Raw genomic sequence first — 22,808 nt, 5'->3', positions numbered from 1 at the left:
AATTTGGCAAAACAGCAGCAGTGGGAAATCGCTCCCATTGGTCAATCTGTGTACTCGAATGCAACGCTTTTGCCTTCCTCTAGCGATCGCTCTTCCTGATTTCCACCTTTCGTTTTTCGTGACCCAATTCTGCTCTGCGCTCCAAACTCCTCTCCATGCTTTTCCCTCTTTTCTTTCAGTCCTGAGATGGAAAGGTCAAGCTTTAACCACATCCTCAGTGAAGCAGAGGGCAAAGCTGTTTTTAGCTGGCTTTGGCAGACATTTAAAGAGCATACATTATGAGTTTTTCTCACATTCTCAGCCTCTTTCTATTCAACTCAACATTTCTCCCTCTCCCCTTCTCTCTCGCTCTGCAGTCTGCTGCATGATGAAATTCAATACTGGCTCTCTGATTGTATTGTTGCTGAAACGCAGGAACACGGCAGACCATTAAGAGCAATCAGAGGGGTTTTTTTCTGCTCCCATTCAACAGCAACATCAAAGTAAATGTTAAAGTTGTTTGAAAGTGTATGTAATCGGTATAAAATTTTTATTTCATCCCAGTACCACAAACTACATCACACACACACACTCACATACACACACACACACACACGCAGACAAAGTGTATAAGTTTGAGTAATCACATTATCGGCATCATGCCGGGCCATTTTTAAGCTGTGCACAGGAAGAAAAGCAAAAGGAGGCCTTTATGGCAATGGTACACACCCAAATGGATTTGATTTAAGAGCTATACATGCTAAAACCATAATAAAACAAAAGCACGAGGGAGGAATTTGGACTGGACGGACTACATTTGGAATAAATCTTTGAAAAACACAGGCAAATGCTCTGGGTGTTATTTTTGTGCAGAAGATTCTATTCCCTGGCTTAAATAAGGATTAGCGTCTCTATTTTGTAAGCCTTGGATGAAGAGAAGGATTAAAGAAGAGATGGATTGATACGGGTCACAATTTTATATAATGTATCACAGCACTAAAATCTGTCAGATACTGCTGAAATGATGTATTGATTTAATGGAACTCAGTATGTTGCTTACAGTAAGTGGAAAATTACATGCCTATGGTAAACTGGCGCCTCTCGCTCGCTCTCTCTTTATCTCCAGCTAATTCTATTTTATTAGTCACCTCAACTCGCTGCCTTCCATGTCAATTTTTAGATTTTTAGATGCATTTCCCATGGAAAGCTGGCAGATCAATATATCCTCACGTCCATCCGTACCACAATTCACGCAGAGAAATATGTCCCTAGTTAAATCAAATAATTGTTCCATTTCAGAAAACCCTGACGCCAGCCAGCTCTGCTTTTTCTTTTGGCAAAACGCGTGTTTTGTTTTAGAGTTCTTAAAGAAGGGCATGCGGTGGGAAACGATGGAAACCGAAATAGATCTCCTTGGTTAGTATAGGCGTGGTGTACCCGTGTGAACCCCTGTATTTAGGCAGCATACCTCTATTCACTTGCTGACACAAAACTACTAGAGGCAAGAGAGGGGGAAAAAAAAAAGATTTCGAAAACTGAAATGTAAAATGGGTCTGTCTAAAAAGAGATTTATCTTGGTGAGATGGAACTTTTTATGAGTTCCACACAATTATGTTAATGTTGTTTACAAATTAACTAAGTTATTTAAAGCAGAGCCAGTCATGAATAATACAATACACAATTTTGGACCAATCAAAATGTAAAACCCCAACCCCTGATTTCCTTCTTCAGGGGGTTTTGTAGATAAGTGGCACCATAGCAAAGTCTTTCCTAATCATATATATGATAATAACAGCTGCTAATGTTTTAAATCTCCTTGGCCAAGATAATATCAGTGAAATCCTCTTACCAGTTGGTGTGTTAGCATGATTCTGATCAGTGGCTCTGATGACAGGTTAACAGAGAGGGCAGGAGAGGGCTCCACCTTCAGGGAGATCAGATAGCTGGCCACCTGGATCTTATGGTCCATAAAATCCACCGCCTCGTTGATCCTGTGGAAATCAGGATTAAAATTCACACAACAGGAAGGTTGTTTATTACCAATAATAAGGGGAGATGTTAATTTGAACAAATTCTCTCGGTTTAGGTGCTTCAGGGGTGGAAACGAAGTCTAGCGTCAGTACCTTCATGTCTCTAAGTGTCAAGGAAATGAAAGTACATGAGAAACAGGAATAACTCCGGTAATTTAATATAACGGTCCTGTCCTTACCATCCTGTCATTGGTTGATTACCAATTTGTGTTTACCTGTTATGTGTTAATTAACTCATCCTGCATTTCCTGTGTTTCAAATCAAGTTCACTGCATAATTTCGCAAGCAAGTGCGAGCTTCCTGCTTCTGGTCCTGTTTTTGATGTTAATACAGATTATCTCTGTATTATACTGACTGCCCATGCTCTGACCTATGCTACGGACTTTGGTAATGAATTTCCAATTGACTGTAATAGAGAACATGCTGAGTTTATGCACTTGTGCTCTGACTTGAATCAGAGGCAAAAAAGAGGATTCAATTTATCAAAATAAATTAAATCAGTACAAGAAAATGAAGTTAAAATGGACGTCAGAGGAGCGGACTGAAAAAAAGATAAAACGGGCAATTAATTCAACTTAGACTCTGCGCTAAGAAGCATAAAAGCCAATGATTCTGCAAGACCTCCACCCTTAGAGTGCTCCGTAGGCTCAGTGAATATTATGTATCCGGAGAGAGAAGGAGAACGAGAGACTATTTGTTTTGTCCTTTTTTGCCACATGACTAGCAATTACACATTTAATGTTCGCATTTATCTGGTTTTAGTTTGGTGTAGATGGTGAATCTCTGCCTGAAGATGACAGTGGTTTGTTTGTTCAGAGGACCAGATGGAAAGGAGAAGGGGGAGACCTTCATCCATAAACGTCATTGCTTGCAGGCACATACAATTTGCAGTGAAATTCCTGATGGATATATCTAGAGTGGCACGCTATACTCAGAGTGACACAATGTTTATAAATGCTAGAGAACAGCCAGGCTGTACAGTTTAAACAGAAAAATTCATTGTCAAATAAAAGAGTCATAACACAGTAATGACGCATGCTTACAGAAGAAAGAGGATCCCAAAGTTACTGTATTAGTGGAAAGTAAGGACATGTTAAATACCCCAAAGTTAGATGCAGATTGGCAGTTCTTTATAAGGGTCAGAACCAGGCAGTGCTAGATATAGATAACATATAGATATAGGCAACAGAGTAGAGACAAATCCTGACAAATTGATGGTTGATAATCTTAAAAAAAAAAAAAAAAATGTATTAACCACTTGCATATCTAAAGGAGAGGCTAAAGGAGAATATCGAGGTGTGCAAGTTAACATAAGGGACACAACCAGGAAAACTGATAAATATGACTAATAAATAAATGAAAAATTCTACAGTGAAAAATCCAGGTTCCCTGTGTATCAAGCTGATGAAAGGACCAAAACTTGGCACAAAAGACATGAGTCCGTGGAGGCATTCTGTTTGCTGTGAACAGTACAGGCTGGTGTAATGAGGGGGGGAATGTTTTCCTGGAACACATTACATTACGGCTCCTGACGTGTACTTAAGAACGTCTGAAAGGCTTAATGTAATGCTGCCCGGGTTAATAACTTCATGACTATAGTGAACCCGCCTCCAGCAGGGCAACAAATGCTTTCTAAAGTGAGAATTTTGCACAACGGCGGTGGCTATCTAGTACTTACAAATACATCAGATCCAAAAATTATTTTACAGACCGGGAATTCGCACACTGGCCGTTATCTTATAATATAGTTTGGGAGTCGTATGTGAAAGAATTCTGAAATTCTCCTGGGTTTAAGATGATATTAACCGAAAGACACGGAATAAGCTCATAATTCAACGATGATTGCATGTCTGAAAATAGGAAGAGTTCATTATCGGGATCGCTAAGGGTTGGGAGTATCAGAATAAGTGGATAGATGAGAAGAACATGCTTAATGATAAGAGCACGCTCAGAGGAACAAAATGTACTGCTGTATCACCACAGGAAAAACACACACACACACAACACAGCACAACGACACACAATATAATCAAACAAACATTTAACAAACCTGGTTCTCAGAGGGCTGATCTGTTTGTAGTAGTTGTGCATGCTGTGGTAGAAAAGGCCTACAATTGTGGTCTGGGCTACAATGACACACACACACACACACACACACACACACACACACACACACACACACACACACACACACACACACACACACACACACACACATTAGTTCAAGAAGTGAAATATTAAGTGAATTCCAAGATTTTACTATATAGATTAAAGTATAACTCAGTATATAGTATGTCAACAGTAACACACTTCAGGTCAATAGACAGGTAAATGGTCAAGCGCTTCAGGTAACAGTTCTAAGAACTGGATCAGAGGATATGCTAATGTGTGTGTGTGTGTGTGTGTGTGTGTGTGTGTGTGTGTGTGTGTGTGGACCTACATGCATGGAAATAAATTTCATGCTTGTTATTAACATCTCTCACAAGTGATCCAATCAATTGCTTTTTTTCCCCTTTTAAGTTTCATGCATTATAAGGTAGTTTTTAATTCTCATGGACATGCGATACGCTATGAGCACTGCTTTACTGATTTGGGGATTGATACACTTCATAACAGCATGCGAGTAAAAAACAAAATCATTTTGTTTACTTGAAATTAACTTGAAATGATAAAAATTCCGGTAGTGTAATTCATTCTGATGAGCCTAATTTGTGTGTGTGTGTGTGTGTGTGCTTTGATAATATTTCAAGAGGCTGCTAAAATGCACATCGAGGCTCTCCTCATTATCACAGCCTCTTGACTCTGTCCTCTCACCATGAGTCTAATAGGACATTGGTGCTCTCACACAAACCTGCTACACACACGTGTATGAGAAGTCCTTACACCCCTTCACAGCACTGATCAGACACAGAGGCAGAAAACACTAGTACATTGTGTGTCAATCGACTCTGGAGATCGCAACCAAGATGGTTTGAATTCTTCGGGTCCTGACATGTGCCAAAAACAGTTTAAAAATAAAAAACAAGGCAGCTCTGCACACCACCTGTTTTTTTTTCCGGCTCGAGCAACACGAAACGTGGCGGTCTAAAAACAGTCTAAACATATCCTTCATACTGTCCGCAAATCTCAAGGGAAATGCGTGAACCAACCAAAAAAAATTACAACTTTTTTATGCTAAGATGCTGAGAAACTTGGCCAGACGGTACAAACCAGTGGAACGTGTTCCCATTTTCCGTACATTTAATGACTTATAAACTCGGGTTCGTTCCTTAATGGACTGCTCGGTGTGTCTGAAACACTTCAGCGGTGTTTTAATGCCAGGACTGAGTACAAGGTGCCAGTCGTGACAAATCAACGCACATCTGCATTTCAGATGAAATTTGCGTGAACACGTCGGTCTTTAAGGATTCGGTTTGTTTTCGTAGCTTCTTTGGGCTCACTTTTCTTACATGGATTCATTTTATAATATCAGCAATATAATTTTAAGAGAAGATATTCATATAAAAGTAATTGTGAAAATTATTTTTCCTAAAAGGTAAGTAATTTTATTGACTGATTTGAATGGAATATTAAATTGAAACGTTTCTGGACTACTTTAAGTATATTTAGTCTATATTGGTCACTCATACACACACACACACACTGCTGCTCTCTGTCTGCCTCGTGAGTGCTGTTCGACTGGCAGGTGTAATCAGCACCATTGATCTTGGTGCTACATTCCATTGCTCAGCTTCAATTCAGCCCAATACTTCGCACTCGTTATAAACCTGCCATCCTAAAAAACATTTAGCCTCATGTCTATATGTGTGACAAACTGAAAAAAAAAAGAAGTGTGTATGCATTTACTTACATTCTGTAGTGAAGGCCTCCCCGGGTACTGAGATGTAGTTTTTGCCTTGTGTCGGAAATCTGTAGTTCTGCATGTTGTAATTCTGTGGGATCTTCATCATAGAGTAGTCTATAAACAAAAAAAGAGAGAAAAGAGAAATTTTCAAACTTTTCACTACGTTAAAGATTTCTTCATAGACTGATGATATCAAAGCTTAATGTTATTTGACTTATGTCTTTGAGTTACAGGGTTCATACGTTATGAAGACACTTGCTTTTGCTTTTGAATCTTGTGAAAAATCTGCCCTTATGTGGAATCTAGACATCTTCAAAACATACTTATGTGTCCTCTTTATCGTTCTTGTGTGATTTATTCACTTATTTTAAGTGCTCCGAGTTCTGGGGGAAAACCGTACTCTCTGGTGACCTCCAACCCTTAGAACCTTAATCTTATCAAAATCAACAGAAAGTATCAGAGATAGAGAGCACGAGAGCTTGAGTGAGAGAGCGAGAGAGAGTGAGAGAGGTCCAAGGGGACTTGTGTTAATAAGTCTGTAGCACTTATCAGAGCAAACAGAGAAAATTCTAACCAAGAATTTAACCTCCAGCTATTCCTCACCTCCTCCAACTTCCTCACTAAAGAGACAGTATTTGCGTAATAATTGCACCTCTATGACGCACTTCCTGTTAGTTATGCACTAATCCATGACTCTCTATTCTGGCAACTTGCTGACCCACACAGTGAGCTTGTGTCATTTATATACTCGGGGTCAACTACACAACTAGGCAAATCAACTTCTTATAATGTGACCCAGGACAAAGGTAAGTGTGTGTGTGTGTGTGTGTGTGTGTGTGTGTGTGTGTGTGTGTGTGTGTGTTGCCACTGACCTGCAACATAGCTCTTTCCACCAATAGCAACAAGAGAACTTGGTTTAGCTTTAAGGTTGGACACCATGTGCCCCATGACTTTGTCCACTGTGTCTATAAGTCCACTAATTAAAGGGGTCGACTGCTAATGCGCACACACACACACACACACACACACACACACACACACACACACACACACACACACACACACACACGTTACAAAAAAGTCCAAACAAAGATAACAGCATGGTGTTAATTTTCATAACTGACTCCACTCATCTGTGTTAGAAAGAACTCACACTCACTCAGTCACTCACTCACTCAGTCACCCACTCATTCATCCATCCAACCAACCATCAGATCTTTACTGACGTGGCGTAATGATGTATCGCATGCATTTCTGCGTACCTCCTCGTCTTCTCGCCAGGTACTGGAAGATATCACTTCGTCAACGCTCTTCAGAAATGACTGTAACACACACAATCACAAACACTCAAACAAAGAACTCGTTCTACTATTTTTGGATGCCTGGAGAATCTCATCTGCTAAATTCGCTGTTACTGCAGACACAACTGAAATAAAATTAACCTTATTTTTGGGCAAAAATCTGAGATCTCAGATACTAATTGGATTTTGTGTGGTTCAAGCACCTAATTACAGAGCGTCAATGCCAAAAGTATTCAGACACCTGATTGTCACACCCATATTTGATCCCTTCTCAAACTTCCACCAAGTTCAAAGCGTACAATTTTATAGAAATTAAATATTAATTATTTACCATACATTTAAATTAAACTAAATGTAAGTTTATATCTCCAATGAGACATGTTGTCTATAAAACTTATCTAAATAACCAGAAATCTTTATTTAAACTTATGTTAATCTCTGAAGATGCATATTGGAGTCAAACCCACACACAGATTATGGAAGCAAATTACTCCCAAACCATAAAGAGTGGGAATTTGGTGTCATATCTTCTAGTTCTTTTTTAATGAAATGGGTATTGCTCCACTGCAATGTTTGTATTGTTTTTTTCCCGCTTTTTCCTACCTGTGTCAGATTGTGAGCTGTATCCTTAGCAATAGTCTTATTGGGCAGAATGAAGGAGGTCTGGAGGAAGCCCTGCAGTGACATAGGCACTGAGTCATGAATCTCTGTGCTGTTAGAGACAGTGGGATGGAGTGGTGCTGTTGTTGCCTGTAGAAAACACCAAGACAAGGCCAAGCAAAGATATTAAGTTATCACCATTAGAGTCCAGGACGAGTGACTTGAGACTTGCGTCACTTATTGATCCTGTGTGTTTTAGGTTACAGAATAAATTGATGAAAATTATCTTCTTGCAGGACCTAACTGAATTAGCTCTGCTGCTCTCCCAAGTTAAAGTAATGTTCTGCCCTGTCTTCATTAAGTCTGTCTGGATGCTGGATGCTCGCTGCACACACACACACACACACACACACACACACACACACACACACACACACACACACACACACACACACACACACACATTGCCCAGTGCAGGTGGTAATAAAATTATGCACACGTAAATCATGTGTACTCGTTTGGAACAATTAAAACAAATTGTCTGAAATAACTCGCAGACTACCTTTTCTCACTGGCGCATTGTTTTATCTGTGCCCAAAAGGAAGGCTTCCTGAATCTGGAAACGTTTCAGCCGTTTCTGAAACTTCTCTCTTTCTCTCTCTCTCTCTTTGTCCCTCCCTCCCTCTGTCTTACGTTTTTAACTTCCCGCTTAATAATCTACAGCAATGCCTCTTGCGTGAGCGCTCGATATCCAATTTCTTTCCATTTCCTCAGAGTCTGGAGGAAAACAAAAGCCCCACAAGAGATGGATATGTTTGTGTTTATGGATTTGAACTCCACCTCATTTCCTGCTGAAATCTTGTGCAAAGGTCTGCATATACGTGTGTGTGTTTGTATGTGTATATGTCCCCTCAGCTGTCATATGTCAGAATTAGCTATAAATCCCCTATTTATTTCAAAATGTATGACTCATGTACAGTGTGTTTGTGTGTACTGAGTGCACATATCATCTCTCCCGGCATGCATACAGTGGTTGATGTGGGGAAAGTCAAAGAGGACAGTTGGAGAGCGTGTAAAATGTTGGCTATAGACTACCTCTTTTCGCCGCTGTAGGAGGGCAGGGTCCAACTGTCAGTATCCAGAATGCCGACGCTAATTTACTGGCAGCCGAATTAAGTTGCCAAGCACAAGCAGAGCAACATGTACTTCACTAGTTCAGTGTGCTACTCTTTAACTCTCCCTAGAAAACCCTAGATGTAAAAACTGACCAGTGACAAATAAAGACTTCAGGATGGTCCAATTAATTCCACCTGTTTTTGGCCTTTATCCATCTATCTATCTATCTATCTATCTATCTATCTATCTATCTATCTATCTATCTATCTATCTATCTATCTGTCTGTCTGTCTGTCTGTCTGTCTGTCTGTCTGTCTGTCTGTCTGTCTGTCTGTCTGTCTGTCTGTCTGTCTGTCTGTCTGTCTGTCTGTCTGTCTGTCTGTCAGTCTGTCCCTTTCATTTTCTATCTCTCAGTAAAAAAAAAAAAACATAATAATATATATATACATACACACACACATACACACACACATATACACACACATATATACACACACACACACATCCAGAAGTAACCGCTTCATAAAAATATTCCTAACACCATGGGAAACCTGAGATAAGGAAATAATGCTCACTTTCTTCCCTACAACCTGGCTGACAAAATACTTTATTAACTTTATTAACTTTATTAAAAGTTTTTTTTATCGATTTACTAAGAGTAATTTATCATGATCCAGGGTTAAATAGTCAAACTAGTGTTTAAGGAAAAGGATAAAGCTGTTTTGGTTACCTGGCTGATTTCTAGGAGTACTCAGTCTGAGTGACAAACAGAGACAAACAGCAGGACTATGAGGTTGAGTCTCAGTGGTAAGGAACAGCCTGGGACAAATAGACCTTTTGCTCATTTGAAATCTGCACATCTTTCTACAATTACACAGTAAATATATCGCTATTTCGACATCGTCTGCCTCCCAACCAAGGTTCTCCAGTCCATCTGTTTATATTTTTGGGTGCATGGCTTCTTTCTGAACAATCAATTCTCTGTGGTGTTTTTTGTCTATTTTCCACTTTCTGTCATTTACAGAGGCTCAGTTTACAATAAACAGACCTGGCAGTGAGATCTGGAGCATGGATTTTAAAATAACTCTTACTTGCAGGAAGGCATCTGTTGTGGTGTGGACAGAAGAAGGAGATTCTGTAGTTGGAGGATAACCCACATCATCACCTGAGAAAAACAGACATATTATTTTAACACTTATTCTTATGGCACTTCAAAGTCAAACCAAAGACACCAAACCTTGGTATAAACCTTTGGTTCTTAGTTCTTTAGTTAAACATACATCTAAATAAGAACAAGTTTTATCAGTCAAGTACGCCTGAGCACATGGATAGCGTTATAAATGCATTTAAATCTTCCCAAAACCAACGTTGAACATGATAAATCAAAGCCTTGCATGTGATAAAGAAAGAACAAAAGAATCATCTTAACACTTGAAAAAACTCATTCGTCAACGAAAGACAGAATATGGTTTATTTAAAAAAAGATTCCAGATCCAGATTGACATAAAGTATTCCATGTCTGAGTGAAAGGCACGTGTCATACCAATTCTTCCTGTTTTGGATTAAATAGAGCATTTTTCTACAAAAACGCACATGATCAATTAAAGAGGAGCTTTACAGCCTCCTTAGAAGAGTACTTTCTTAAACTAGAGGATAACGAGTCGAATGATTATACAACTAACTCCTCTTTCTAAGGAAAACTGTAAGAAACAGAAATATACAATAGTTCAATTCAAATGATTAGCGACATTAAACGATCGAATGATGAATAAGTCATCACACAAATAATGACTTCAAGGAACAAAACGTCTCTCAAAACCTTTTTTCTGTCAAAAGCTGTAGTCTGTATTCATCTATAAAACTTTTACTGCAATAGGGGATTTAACAGAACAAGTTCCAGCTGAAATCCCAGAGAAAGTGCAGGGGGTAAACAGCGCTCGCCAAGTCCACAACTAGAGCTGTTTCAAACAGTGAGGTAACCACAACTGCCATTTTACACAAATAATCCACCACAAATCAGCTAAATGAGAGGCCACAGATTCTCTGGAGGTTCAGCCTGAACACAAACAAAGAACTTTACGTATGATTTGAGGGTAGAGTCCTCTTTTTTCTTTTTTTTTGGTCATCCTGTGAGGCATATGTAGCAGAGGTTCGACACATCAACCTCCCTTTACAGCATTTTATTGTATTCGTTTTTGGAAGAGAATGACAGGCCGTTTTGTAAGCGCTTCATAATTCGTTCCTGCTGACTCTTTGGTGGGGTCTGATGCTTTAATGATATAAGGCAGACACATGGGTTTGGTCCAGCGCTACAGGCGACACATACAGGTCAGGGGACCTGATGGCAACAGAAAACAGGCTTACAACCAGCAAACTTTAAAGCGACAGGATATATTGTACTGTTATAATTAGGGCATTTAATAATGCTTTTGATAATAGCCTTGGTCTTAATAAACAGTAGTGGTGTGCAAGTTCCTTGTAGACTCCCTATGACGCCTTAATATATTTCACACATTAGTCTCAAATCAAAACAAAAACCCACTTATAACATACATATAAGGCAAAATATGAGCTAAAAGGAGTAAAGGAAAAAAGGGAGCAGAGTTTGAATTTGAATTACAGATTTATCCGCTTTTCAATGTCCATCTGTAATTATAAAGAGAGATGAAGGAATGTAGTAATGGTCAAAAAAAATACAAAACAAAAGAATGCATCCCTTTTGGCATATTCTCATGCTCATAACCGATAAGAACAAGAAAGGAAATGATCGAAGCCTGCAGCTGTTTTGTATCACGTGTTGAATAAGACTGGAATGGTTGCTTATAACATGTGTGGAAAGAAACGAAAACTTGTACTTGTAATATACTGACAACAAACACTCAATAATAAAAATATTTTATCACATTACATTGAATTAAGTCGTGTTTACATTTTACACACAATCCGTGCACGAAGAACATTCGAGATTATGTTTAAAATCCGAACAAATGACGTTCGCTGCTGTTTGCCAAGTGCCACAGTGTGAGTGCTGCTAAACAAAGAGTCACAGAAAGCTGGACAACAAGTGGAGCAGCCCAACAACTAAAAATAAATAAATAAATATGGTTAAACAATTATAGTAGTTTATAAAAGGACATTTTTTTAAAAGGAAAACTCTACCTATGGCAGCTTTATAGTAGAGCCAGATCTCTTTGGCTGAAAGAGCTCGCTCCCAAATGACGAACTCGTCGAAGGACGCGGTGACGTAGTGCCCATACGAGTGGCTGGGTCCTGTTCCGATGACCAAATCCGCATACGTATCGCCGTAATTGTAAGACATGTCGCCTTTTGTGTCGTTGACGCTGAACGTGCCGTTTATGTAGATCTTCAGGCCATCTTTAAGGGTCCACGTGAACAGGATGTGTGTCCAGAAAGGCCCTTTGGAGACACAGAAGAGTATTAAAAGGACAAAAGAGTATAAAGCAGGCTGAGTGAACATTACAGAAAAGTAATATTAGTCTCAGATTTTCTCAGGTTTGTGACTTTAATACAGCAAAATATATCTGCTAGCTCTTACTATGAAATTTTAAAACTAGCTGTTCTCTTTGCGCTAGCTTTCAGCTATGCAGAAAAACCTGCTGAAAGTAATGATTCTGACTAGTTAAGCTACAGACTGGCTTGCTGTTGAAGAGCACATTTTGTAATGTAAATGGCAAAAGGCCCGTGAAAGCACATGTGCTGTGTTGCTTTTACAGCTTCATTTAGCTCGAGTCTGATTTCAGCATTGGGCACTTTATCCTGCTGGCATTGTCAGCGCATTACGCCGACTCACGTCAGAAATAGTTCAAAATCGCAAAACACAACAATTACCTAGCATTTATCACAGAATACACACATGACTCATGGGCACACCCGCTAAGGGCAGTACCAGAAATAAATCAAATGCCGTCTTTTGTATGTGTGAGAGGGCTGAAATTCTACACACGTCAAGGTTAATACACTATAAACAAAAAAAACCCAACATATTACCGTGATCAGTTTTAAAAACACTCTTCATTCCACACTCGGTAAACCTCAGTAAAATACCTGGCAGGGCGATGTTTGCTTTCCAGCGTCGTGAGTTTCGCCTGGTGTAGAACTCCACGTATCCTCCGTAAGGATTGATGTAGACGGAGAAGCCGTTGGATATGATTTTCCCTCCCGACATCACGGCGAAGCGGGATTGCAAGGCCTGGTTCTTCCAGAAGAAGGAGAATGTGATTCCTGCCGTGGAGAATAGTGCTACACTTTTACCTTGCTCTATCCAGAGTACACTTTGTGTTTTAGTAGTTTTATAAATTACAATTACAAGACGGAAATATATTAAAAACAAGTTAGGGCATACTGTGATGACAAACGGCAGCAAGCATCGACAGCAAGCAAGATGTGATTAATGGGCCTCTCTAGGGTTACGCTGCAATTAATTCTGAAGGAACACAAGTTGTCATGACTGAGACAAAAAAGAAAAAGAATCCTGGTGTCTGGAATAGATGATTGAATGCAAGCGTTTAAAAGTAATAGCGTGATAGGATTTGTTAATTTCAAAGGCATACATGGCAAACAACAAAAACACTGTTTGGCTAATAGATGTGCACCAATTTTTATGCTTTTTATAACTCATGTTTTTTCTAATCCTGATTCTCATGCCAATGAACTGAGAAACAAATTTACTTTCGAGGCTGAATAACTGCACGGATAAATTTTAGCTCAAACTATTCCTATCCAAATCCAGCCGAATATAATTGTGCTTTTTTCAAAAAAAAAAAAAAAAAAAAAAAAAAAAAGGAAAATTCTAGTTGATATAATATGGGATGGACGCCAGATGATGTCGGTCTCTGCATGAAAATTCGGCTTTTTATTCTAATGTAAACCGATATAATTCAACTGACATCTGGAGCCGCAAAGTCTTGATATGTCGTAAATTTCGTTTTCGAATCATTAGCTATTGTTGTGTCATTTTGGCCTGATGGATGTAGAAATGATTCATCTAGAATCGCTTACAATATGTGCAGCCCCACTGCTGCTCCGTTTCACACAAAGAAGGTCATGAGCGCTATCAGATTCTTTATAGGAAACACCCTAGTGAAGTATGGGTAAACTTTCCTGTTTTCCAGTCATTAACATATAAAACACAACTGATGGTAGATCAAAAGGAGATGAAAGAGGACGAGAAATAGATGCTGGAATCATCTGTATTTTAGGAGAGTGGGAAACAAGTTAGAGGAAAATTAAAGAGAAAATAAAGAGACTAAGAAGAGAGGGAGAAATGCTAAAAAAAAATTTAAGGATAGGAGAACGCAAAGAATGAAAAGATTTCGAGCAAAAAAAAAGAAATAAGAGAGAGGAAACATAAGACATAAAGACAGATATGAGAGCGCAAAAGAAGAAAGAAACAACAAAGAACTACGAGACAGAGAGAGAGAGAGAGAGAGAGAGAGAGAGAGAGAGAGAGAGAGAGAGAGAGAGAGAGAGAAGGGGATAGTGGAAAAAGAAAGCCCATGTGTGTGGAAGGAAAAAGAGAGAAAGATAGACAGCAGTCAGGAGTCTGAGAGAGATGAATGTGAAAGAGCAGATCTTTACCTTGTGGTCCACACAGAGTGGGGTCACTGATGCAGGAGTTCCTGTAGTTGCCGAAATGGAGGAAAGTGGCGCCATGATCTCCGTTCAGATATATGCCTTTGTTTACTACTCCTTCTACAATGTCTACAGTAAAAACACCCACAACTCATTAAAACATCTTAAAACATCACCAACTGCTCTTCATGGCATCAGGACACAAAATGATGTGGATCACAACAATAAAATCTCACTAAACCTTAAAAAAATGAAAAAACAATCTGTGCTCAATTTTATTCAACATCTTTGTTTCTTATCAATAACATTTTTTATTGAATTTTTTTGTTTAGTATAATTAATCAGCTCTAGGTTCGCTGAAAAAGTGGCGCTTGGCACCTCAGCTGGTCCAGGCCTGGATTTACGAGTGCTGCTCTGACTTTATGAGATTATGAAATTAATAAACAAGACTGCACTGTTTGCCTTCACCAAACCATCACCCTGCTTTGAGAATTTTTCAAGTGAACCGCCTCACACCGGTGAAAGTGCGGCACACAGGCTCAGGTGAAACTTCTTCTGGATCATTTGTCACTTTAGTCACTTTAGAACAGTTCGTGAACTCTATATTGCCCTTTTTACACTATACACATCATTTCAATGTAATATTTTAAAGAAAAAGTAAACAAACGACTTGCCGCAAGGGAATCATAACGTGGCCTGGATGGTGAATCAGCGTGACCTTAAACTGAAGAGTAGCGTTATAGTGCTCCACCTTCTCATTTATCTCCGAGTGGGCGCAAAAGGATGATTCACTCGCGACTACACATCTTCATTCATAGGGCAAACAGTGCTGCGAAATTCTAAATGACCCTGGGAGTCATAGCGCACAAGCTTCAACTCATGAATGGATGTGTTTTGGGAGGAAGAGGGGAGGAAGAGAAACAAACATGAGGAAAAAAATGTGCAGAAAGGCAGACAAGAGAACAAAAAATAAAGGGTTGATGTAGGCATGCAAGGAGTAGGTGTGAACAGAAATCAAGGAGTGAAGCATGAGAGAAAAGAGTGCGCATCCGAGGGGAGAGAAGGAAGGAAAGGAACAGTTTACCATCCATCTATATGAGTGTGATAGTGTGTGGCATTAGTGCCAGTGTCAAAACTTAGTTGACAGCAGAAATCTATTTTTGTTCTGAAAATAAATCTAAATTTTTTTATTACTATAATTAATTGTATAACACTTTGATTGTATTTAAAAGGAATGGTTTGCAAAAATCACAAATACTATTTGCACAACTTTTTACAAACCTCATATACAGCTGATCAGCCAAAACAATTTTGCACTGCAGCTACAAAACTAATAATGCTGTCTAGTAAAATAAATCGGTCTATTTTCTAACCTTCTCTAGCCAGTGTTACTCAGTACCGACACGCTGATGTGGCTAAGAACACAGTGTGACTGTAAGTAACATACCAGGGTGTTTCATAATTCCAGCATCATAGATAGAAATTGAAAACGCAAAACAAAAGACCTTTTGTCCAACATTTTTCTCTATAGTATGGGGTAGAATAATTTCAAATGTTTCTTCCCTGCTCAGATATATTATAAAAATATAAGTAAAATATACAAAATATACAGTGCATTAAACCCTATGATGCCAAACCAGTTTCAAAAAAAAAAAAAAAAAACCCTATTAACAATAGCTTGTGAACACCTGACAAAAAGATGTATGTGTGTGCTTTTTAAACATCCCATTCCACATTTAGTTCTTATTTGCTTTTATAATAACTTCTACTCTTTTGGGTAGATCGTCCACTAGATTCTAGAGTGTGTTTGCCACAAGGGGGGTAGTTTTTATTTAAGTACTGATGTCAGTGAGGTGAGGAAGCCTGGAGTGCAGTCAGCGTTTCAATTCAGGTCAGAGCCCTATAGCAGGAGATCTTCCACTAAAATTCATGTAAAGGATATTTTTATGAAACTGGCTTTGTGCACAAGGGCATTGTCTTAATGGAACAGGTTTGGGTCTCAAAGACATCCTATTCAACTGTGTGACTACAACTTTGTACTAAGAGAATGGAGAAGAACGACAATTGGCTGGAAAAGTCAGGTGTTCTAATACTTTGTCAATTTAGAGTGTAATTAAGTTTCCAAGTGAAAAATGCATATTAAAGGTACAAAAGAAGCCATATTGCCTTCAGGTTTTCAAACCATTCCTCTTTGGATAAAAACTTATTGTCTATGTGGAGGAACCTCACCTACAGAGACGGAAATATTAGTGTAGGCAGAGTCATTGGTGTACACAGAGGAAGAGTTATGGGTAGGCAGGACAGTGTGGTTGTGGATGCTGAGTGCTGTGATGGAGAGAAACGTGGGAGAAATAAAAACACAAACACACATGACAGAAAAAAGAACATAAAAGAACAATACAAGTGACTTCCAATACAAGCACATGTGCACATAGACAAACACAGAGATGTGATAAGAGACAGACACATACAAGAAGAGACAGAGATATTATAACAGAGCAGGAGGGCACCAGCGTGAAAACAGGGCGAGCTTAAACAAAATGAATAAATAAATAACGAAGGGTCGAAAGGACAAATAGTAAATCAACAGGTCTTTTCCTTGATACATTTATAGGCCATTTCTGTCAGCACCTAGATGAGACCCAGCTGGTGAATGTGGGAAAACACAGCGCAGGCTACAGATGTGCAAACTGATACTTTAAGACACGGATAAAAGATTGGCCCCTGTGTTCTGAATTAGAGCGAAGACTCAATTGGAACGACGCACAATTTAGGAGAATGCGTTTCGATGAGCCAGCTCTCTCATATAAATCAAACAAACTGTAGAACGCAGTAAGAAAATGAAAGAATTTCTTGTCTCTCTTTTTAATACCCGTCCGTCTCCTGCGTCTACGTTTCTGTGGAGAATGACCAACATTAGCACGGTCAATACTCTCTAAGTGAGCAGTGCACTGATCAGAGCTGAGGTAATAATCCATGAATGATTTTTACTCTTCATTTTCAAATGTTGCCCAAATGTGCCATTCGATCGCTTAAGCAATGAGGACAGCTGCACAAACTGAACAGAGATCTCTGTAGTGCGGCAAGACGTGACTGTAGAAGAATGTTTGACAGCTGGGGAGAAAGCCAGAGAGAACAGAGTGCAGAATGCAGAGAGAACAGAGTGCAGAGAGAAAAGACATGGGTGTGTATGTGAGTGTGTGCTGTATATATATATATATATATATATATATATATATATGTGTGTGTGTGTGTGTGTGTGTGTGTGTGTGTGTGTTTATTTAAAAGAGGTAAAAAGAGAAAAGAAATAGAGACACAGACATTGACAAAGATTTGATAAAGAGAAGACACATATAGAGCGAATAAATGTAAAAAAGAAATGCAAATGAAAGGTGAGAGAGAGAGAGAGAGAGAGAGAGAGAGAGAGAAGAGAGAGAGAGAGAGAGAGAGAGAGAGAGAGAGAGAGAGAGAGAGAGAGAGAGAGAGAGAGCGCGCACAAAGCCAGATGTAACAAGCCAAAAGCCGAAACTGGTGCACATACTTATATTAGTCCCATTAATATGACCTGTTCTATTCCCAATCTGGTCCTTCAGGCTGCGAATCCCGTCTACGTCATCCAGGGGCCAGTAGTGTGACGCTGTGGCCAGCACATCCAGGCCTGGAAACATTCACAAGCATGAACATAACATGTCTCGTTTAAACTTCCCACAAACATTACTAACTAACAGTCTGACAGTACACTATTATATTACTGTACATTATTAATCATATGAACTGGGTGACTAAATAATTAATACAGTGATCACATAGTGTATGAATAGAAAACAATGTGCCATATTCCAATATGGAGGGCACATGGATGCATCAGGAGCAATCAATCTAAAAACCTACTGATTTTAATTATTTGCTTTTAACAGACTTTTTCTGCTCTTGCATGGAAACCACGATATAATGAATCTGACATTTCAAATATGCAACTTTACATGACCATATACTCGCTGCACATGGTTACATAGGACAAAAAGTCAAACAGAATACATGATCTTGTTTGTTTATCCTGGTATGGGAAAGCTGTTAATGTGTTTGTTGTAAAATCATCCTTGTAAACGAGCGATTGGGACTCGTGTTCACATCGTTCCCCGAAAACCTTTATCCCAAACAGCTTGGGCTGATTATTATTACAGGGATTAGTTCTAGTTATGTATAAAACAGCAAGGTCTCTCTGAGGGACAGTGCTGCTTGATAAGGTAAACTAATCCGAGAACACAAAGCTGCAGCGTTTGCTACATGCCAAAACATTCCTAAACTTGAGAATCGTTACACTTTCTAAGGTGAGCAGAAACATGCGAATTGGCTCAGATCTTCAGCTGATTAGGAAATCAGTACATTGTTGATCTTGGTAGCGGTGACATATCAGACTGCGCACTACATGATATGAAATTACACCAAAAAACAAACAAACATCTAAACTACTAATATTGTTTTGTGTCGTATTTTTTATTATTATTTAAAATGACTTTTTTGGCTTGTAAACAGGGCCATAATTCAAGTCTAGGTTTACAATGGACATTGTCTCAAAGCAGCTTTACAGAACTTAAAATTGAATGATGTGTGTTTATCCCCGAGGAGCAGCCTGGGGCGACTGTGGCAAGGAAAAACTTCTGTAGATGTTATGAGGAAGAAACCTTGAGAGGAACCAGACTCAAAAGGCGAACCCATCCTCATTTGGGTAAAATCAAGAGTGTGATTGTAAATATTAAAACAATAGAAAACACCGCAGAGTGAGAACTAACATGAGCACCGGAGTGTGTGATTATCAATAATGTCCTCTTTACGAATCTTAAAGGTTTCAGTGTGCTGTGTGATGAAGTTGACGAATGTGAAAGGTTTCAGGGTGCTGTGTGATGAAGTGGACAAATGTGAAAGGTTTCAGGGCGCTGTGTGATAAAGCGGATGAATGAGAAAGGTTTTAGTGTCCTGTGTGATTAAGCAAGCAAAGGTGAAAGGTTTCAGTGTGCTGTGTGTTGAATCGGACGAATCTTAAAGGTTTCAGTGTGCTGTGAGATGAAGTGGACGAATGCGAAAGGTTTCAGTGTGCTGTGTGATGAATCGGACGAATCTTAAAGGTTTCAGTGTGCTGTGTGTTGAATCGGACGAATCTTAAAGGTTTCAGTGTGCTGTGTGATGAAGTGGACGAATGCGAAAGGTTTCAGTGTGCTGTGTGTTGAATCGGACGAATCTTAAAGGTTTCAGTGTGCTGTGTGATGAAGCGGATGAATGCAAAAGGTTTCAGTGTCCTGTGTGATGAAGTGGACGAATGTGAAAGGTTTCACGGTGCTGTGTGATGAAGCGGACGAATGTGAAAGGTTTCACGGTGCTGTGTGTGGAATCGGACAAATCTTAAAGGTTTCACGGTGCTGTGTGTTGAATCAGACAAATCTTAAAGGTTTCAAGGTGCTGTGTGATGAAGCGGACGAATCTTAAAGGTTTCACGGTGCTGTGTGATGAAGCGGACGAATCTTAAAGGTTTCAGTGTGCTGTGTGTTGAATCGGACGAATCTTAAAGGTTTCAGTGTGCTGTGTGATGAAGCGGACGAATCTTAAAGGTTTCAGTGTGCTGTTTGATTAAGTGGACGAATGTGAAAGGTTTCAGTGTGCTGTGTGATGAAGCGGACGATTCTAAAAGGTTTCAGGGTGCTGTGTGATAAAGCGGGCGAATCTTAAAGGTTTCAGTGTGCTGTGTGATGAAGCGGACGAATCTTAAAGGTTTCAGGGTGCTGTGTGATAAAGCGGGCGAATCTTAAAGGTTTCAGTGTGCTGTTTGATTAAGTGGACGAATGTGAAAGGTTTCAGGGTGCTGTGTGATGAAGTTGACGAATGTGAAAGGTTTCAGGGTGCTGTGTGATAAAGCGGGCGAATCTTAAAGGTTTCAGGGTGCTGTGTGATAAAGCGGGCGAATCTTAAAGGTTTCAGTGTGCTGTTTGATTAAGTGGACGAATGTGAAAGGTTTCAGGGTGCTGTGTGATGAAGTGGACAAATGTGAAAGGTTTCAGGGCGCTGTGTGATAAAGCGGATGAATGAGAAAGGTTTTAGTGTCCTGTGTGATTAAGCAAGCAAAGGTGAAAGGTTTCAGTGTGCTGTGTGTTGAATCGGACGAATCTTAAAGGTTTCAGTGTGCTGTGAGATGAAGTGGACGAATGCGAAAGGTTTTCAGTGTGCTGTGTGATGAAGTGGACGAATGTGAAAGGTTTCACGGTGCTGTGTGATGAAGCGGACGAATGTGAAAGGTTTCACGGTGCTGTGTGTTGAATCGGACAAATCTTAAAGGTTTCACGGTGCTGTGTGTTGAATCGGACAAATCTTAAAGGTTTCAAGGTGCTGTGTGATGAAGCGGATGAATCTTAAAGGTTTCACGGTGCTGTGTGATGAAGCGGACGAATCTTAAAGGTTTCAGTGTGCTGTGTGATGAAGCAGACGAATCTTAAAGGTTTCAGTGTGCTGTGTGTTGAATCGGACGAATCTTAAAGGTTTCAGTGTGCTGTGTGTTGAATCGGACGAATCTTAAAGGTTTCAGTGTGCTGTGTGATGAAGCGGACGAATCTTAAAGGTTTCACGGTGCTGTGTGTTGAATCGGACGAATCTTAAAGGTTTCACGGTGCTGTGTGTTGAATCGGACGAATCTTAAAGGTTTCAGTGTGCTGTGTGATGAAGCGGGCGAATCTTAAAGGTTTCAGTGTGCTGTGTGATGAAGCGGGCGAATCTTAAAGGTTTCAGTGTGCTGTGTGATGAAGCGGACGAATCTTAAAGGTTTCAGTGTGCTGTGTGTTGAATCGGACGAATCTTAAAGGTTTCAGTGTGCTGTGTGTTGAATCGGACGAATCTTAAAGGTTTCAGTGTGCTGTGTGTTGAATCGGACGAATCTTAAAGGTTTCAGTGTGCTGTGTGATGAAGCGGGCGAATCTTAAAGGTTTTAGTGTGCTGTGTGATGAAGCGGACGAATGCGAAAGGTTTCAGGGTCGGATATTTAATATAATAATGATATTAAAGTGATAGATTTTTAAATATAATGTCTTCTCTGTCTGAATGATTACAAAAATCAGTAACATTACAATTAAGTCAATTTTTCAATTAGACAATATTAAGAAGTGGTAAATGTTCATATATATAAACAATTTTCTTTCAATTTATTATCTTAGAACACTATATAATTGTCTTATATTAGTCTTTTTTGCATTACATTTATTTATTTTTTTTTCGGTGTTTTTTTTTTATTTATATTTTTACCTGGATGTTTGGACGGTACAGCCGGGTCAGCAAGTACCTGTGAAAATTAGGAAATATATCAGAAAAGCTATTATCAATAAATCAATAAAAGTATATAAAACAGTATTATTATTATCAATATTTAATTATAATTAAATAATACAATTATTATAAATATTTGACTGATATTGCCTGACAGAATTTTAAACAGCTTACCTGAAGAACGCTGACAAACGTAGAAAAGTTTAAAACTTTATATAAAAAGTCCATCGTTTTAAAATAAAAAAATGTCGAAAATTTTTTTTTATTTTTACTTTGTGGTTTGTGCTAAGCTAACTACAGTCCATGGCGCGCGCGTCACGGGGAAAAAAAAAACGGCCCAAATCGATGAAAATCGATCAAAAATGTGTTATAAAAGTAAAAACACGCGGGTAAATGTGTCAAAAATCATTATCCGGAACATCTGTACACATCTGTACTTCGTGTTTACCTTCTTGTTTTTCTTTTTACTACAAAAAATTATTTTAGTTTTTGTTACCCTCTAATCCACTCTGTCAAACACCATCAGCACCACACAGTCCTCTACCGACTCACTGACAGGATCGCGCGCTGCAGCCGCACGAGAGCAAGGAGCGTGTGTGCGCGTGCGTGTGAGTGGGGGAGAGGGAGAGAGAGAGAGAGAGAGAGAGAGAGAGAGAGAGAGTGTATGTGTGTGTGTGTGTGTGTGTGTGTGTGTGTGTGTGTGTGTGAGAGAGTGAGAGGAAAAGTGTGTGTGTGTGTGTGTGTGTGTGTGTGTGTGTGTGTTTATGTGTGTGTGTGTGAGTATGTGTGTGCGTGAGTAAGTGTGTGTGTGTGTGTGTGTGTGTGTGTGTGTGTGTGTGTGTGTGAGAGAGAGAGAGAGAGAGAGAGAGAGAGAGAAAGTGTGTGTATATGTGTGTGCAAAAGAGAGAGAGAGAGAGAGAGAGAGAGAGTGTGTGTGTGTGTGTGTGTGTGTGTGTGTGAGAGAGAGTGTATGTGTGTGTGTGTGTGTGTGTGTGTGTGTGTGTGTGTGTGTGTGAGAGAGAGTGTATGTGTGTGTGTGTG

At 39.4% G+C, this 22,808-nt stretch overlaps 1 protein-coding gene across 11 annotated transcripts in view; it reads right to left on the bottom strand.

Moving 5' to 3' along the window:
• adgrd1 (adhesion G protein-coupled receptor D1) overlaps positions 1-22,468 on the bottom strand; it is a 49,408-nt gene extending 26,940 nt beyond the window's left edge. The window contains exons 1-14 of one of the 11 annotated variants that reach the window (XM_083554111.1): positions 21,942-22,468; positions 21,747-21,783; positions 18,004-18,120; positions 16,692-16,787; positions 14,469-14,591; positions 12,936-13,112; positions 12,030-12,287; positions 9,962-10,035; positions 7,758-7,904; positions 7,080-7,175; positions 6,726-6,846; positions 5,860-5,967; positions 4,060-4,135; positions 1,829-1,970 (exon numbers count right to left, since the gene is read on the bottom strand). In XM_083554111.1, the coding sequence (XP_083410237.1) occupies positions 1,829-1,970; positions 4,060-4,135; positions 5,860-5,967; positions 6,726-6,846; positions 7,080-7,175; positions 7,758-7,904; positions 9,962-10,035; positions 12,030-12,287; positions 12,936-13,112; positions 14,469-14,591; positions 16,692-16,787; positions 18,004-18,120; positions 21,747-21,783; positions 21,942-21,995 (1,626 nt within the window). In that variant the 5' untranslated portion in view covers positions 21,996-22,468. Of the gene's footprint in view, positions 1-1,828; positions 1,971-4,059; positions 4,136-5,859; positions 5,968-6,725; positions 6,850-7,079; positions 7,176-7,757; positions 7,905-9,961; positions 10,036-12,029; positions 12,288-12,935; positions 13,113-14,468; positions 14,592-16,691; positions 16,788-18,003; positions 18,121-21,746; positions 21,784-21,941 lie in introns of all 11 variants that reach the window. The other 10 variants (XM_083554114.1, XM_083554116.1, XM_083554117.1 and 7 more) reach the window with 10 other exon arrangements.
• Between the last annotated feature and the right edge of the window lie 340 nt (positions 22,469-22,808).

This window comes from Silurus aristotelis, assembly GCF_946808225.1.
Source record: "Silurus aristotelis genome assembly, chromosome: 11".
NCBI lineage: Eukaryota > Metazoa > Chordata > Actinopteri > Siluriformes > Siluridae > Silurus > Silurus aristotelis.
Note: the sequence above shows the minus strand (reverse complement) of the source record. Positions and strands in the feature narration are given on the sequence as shown.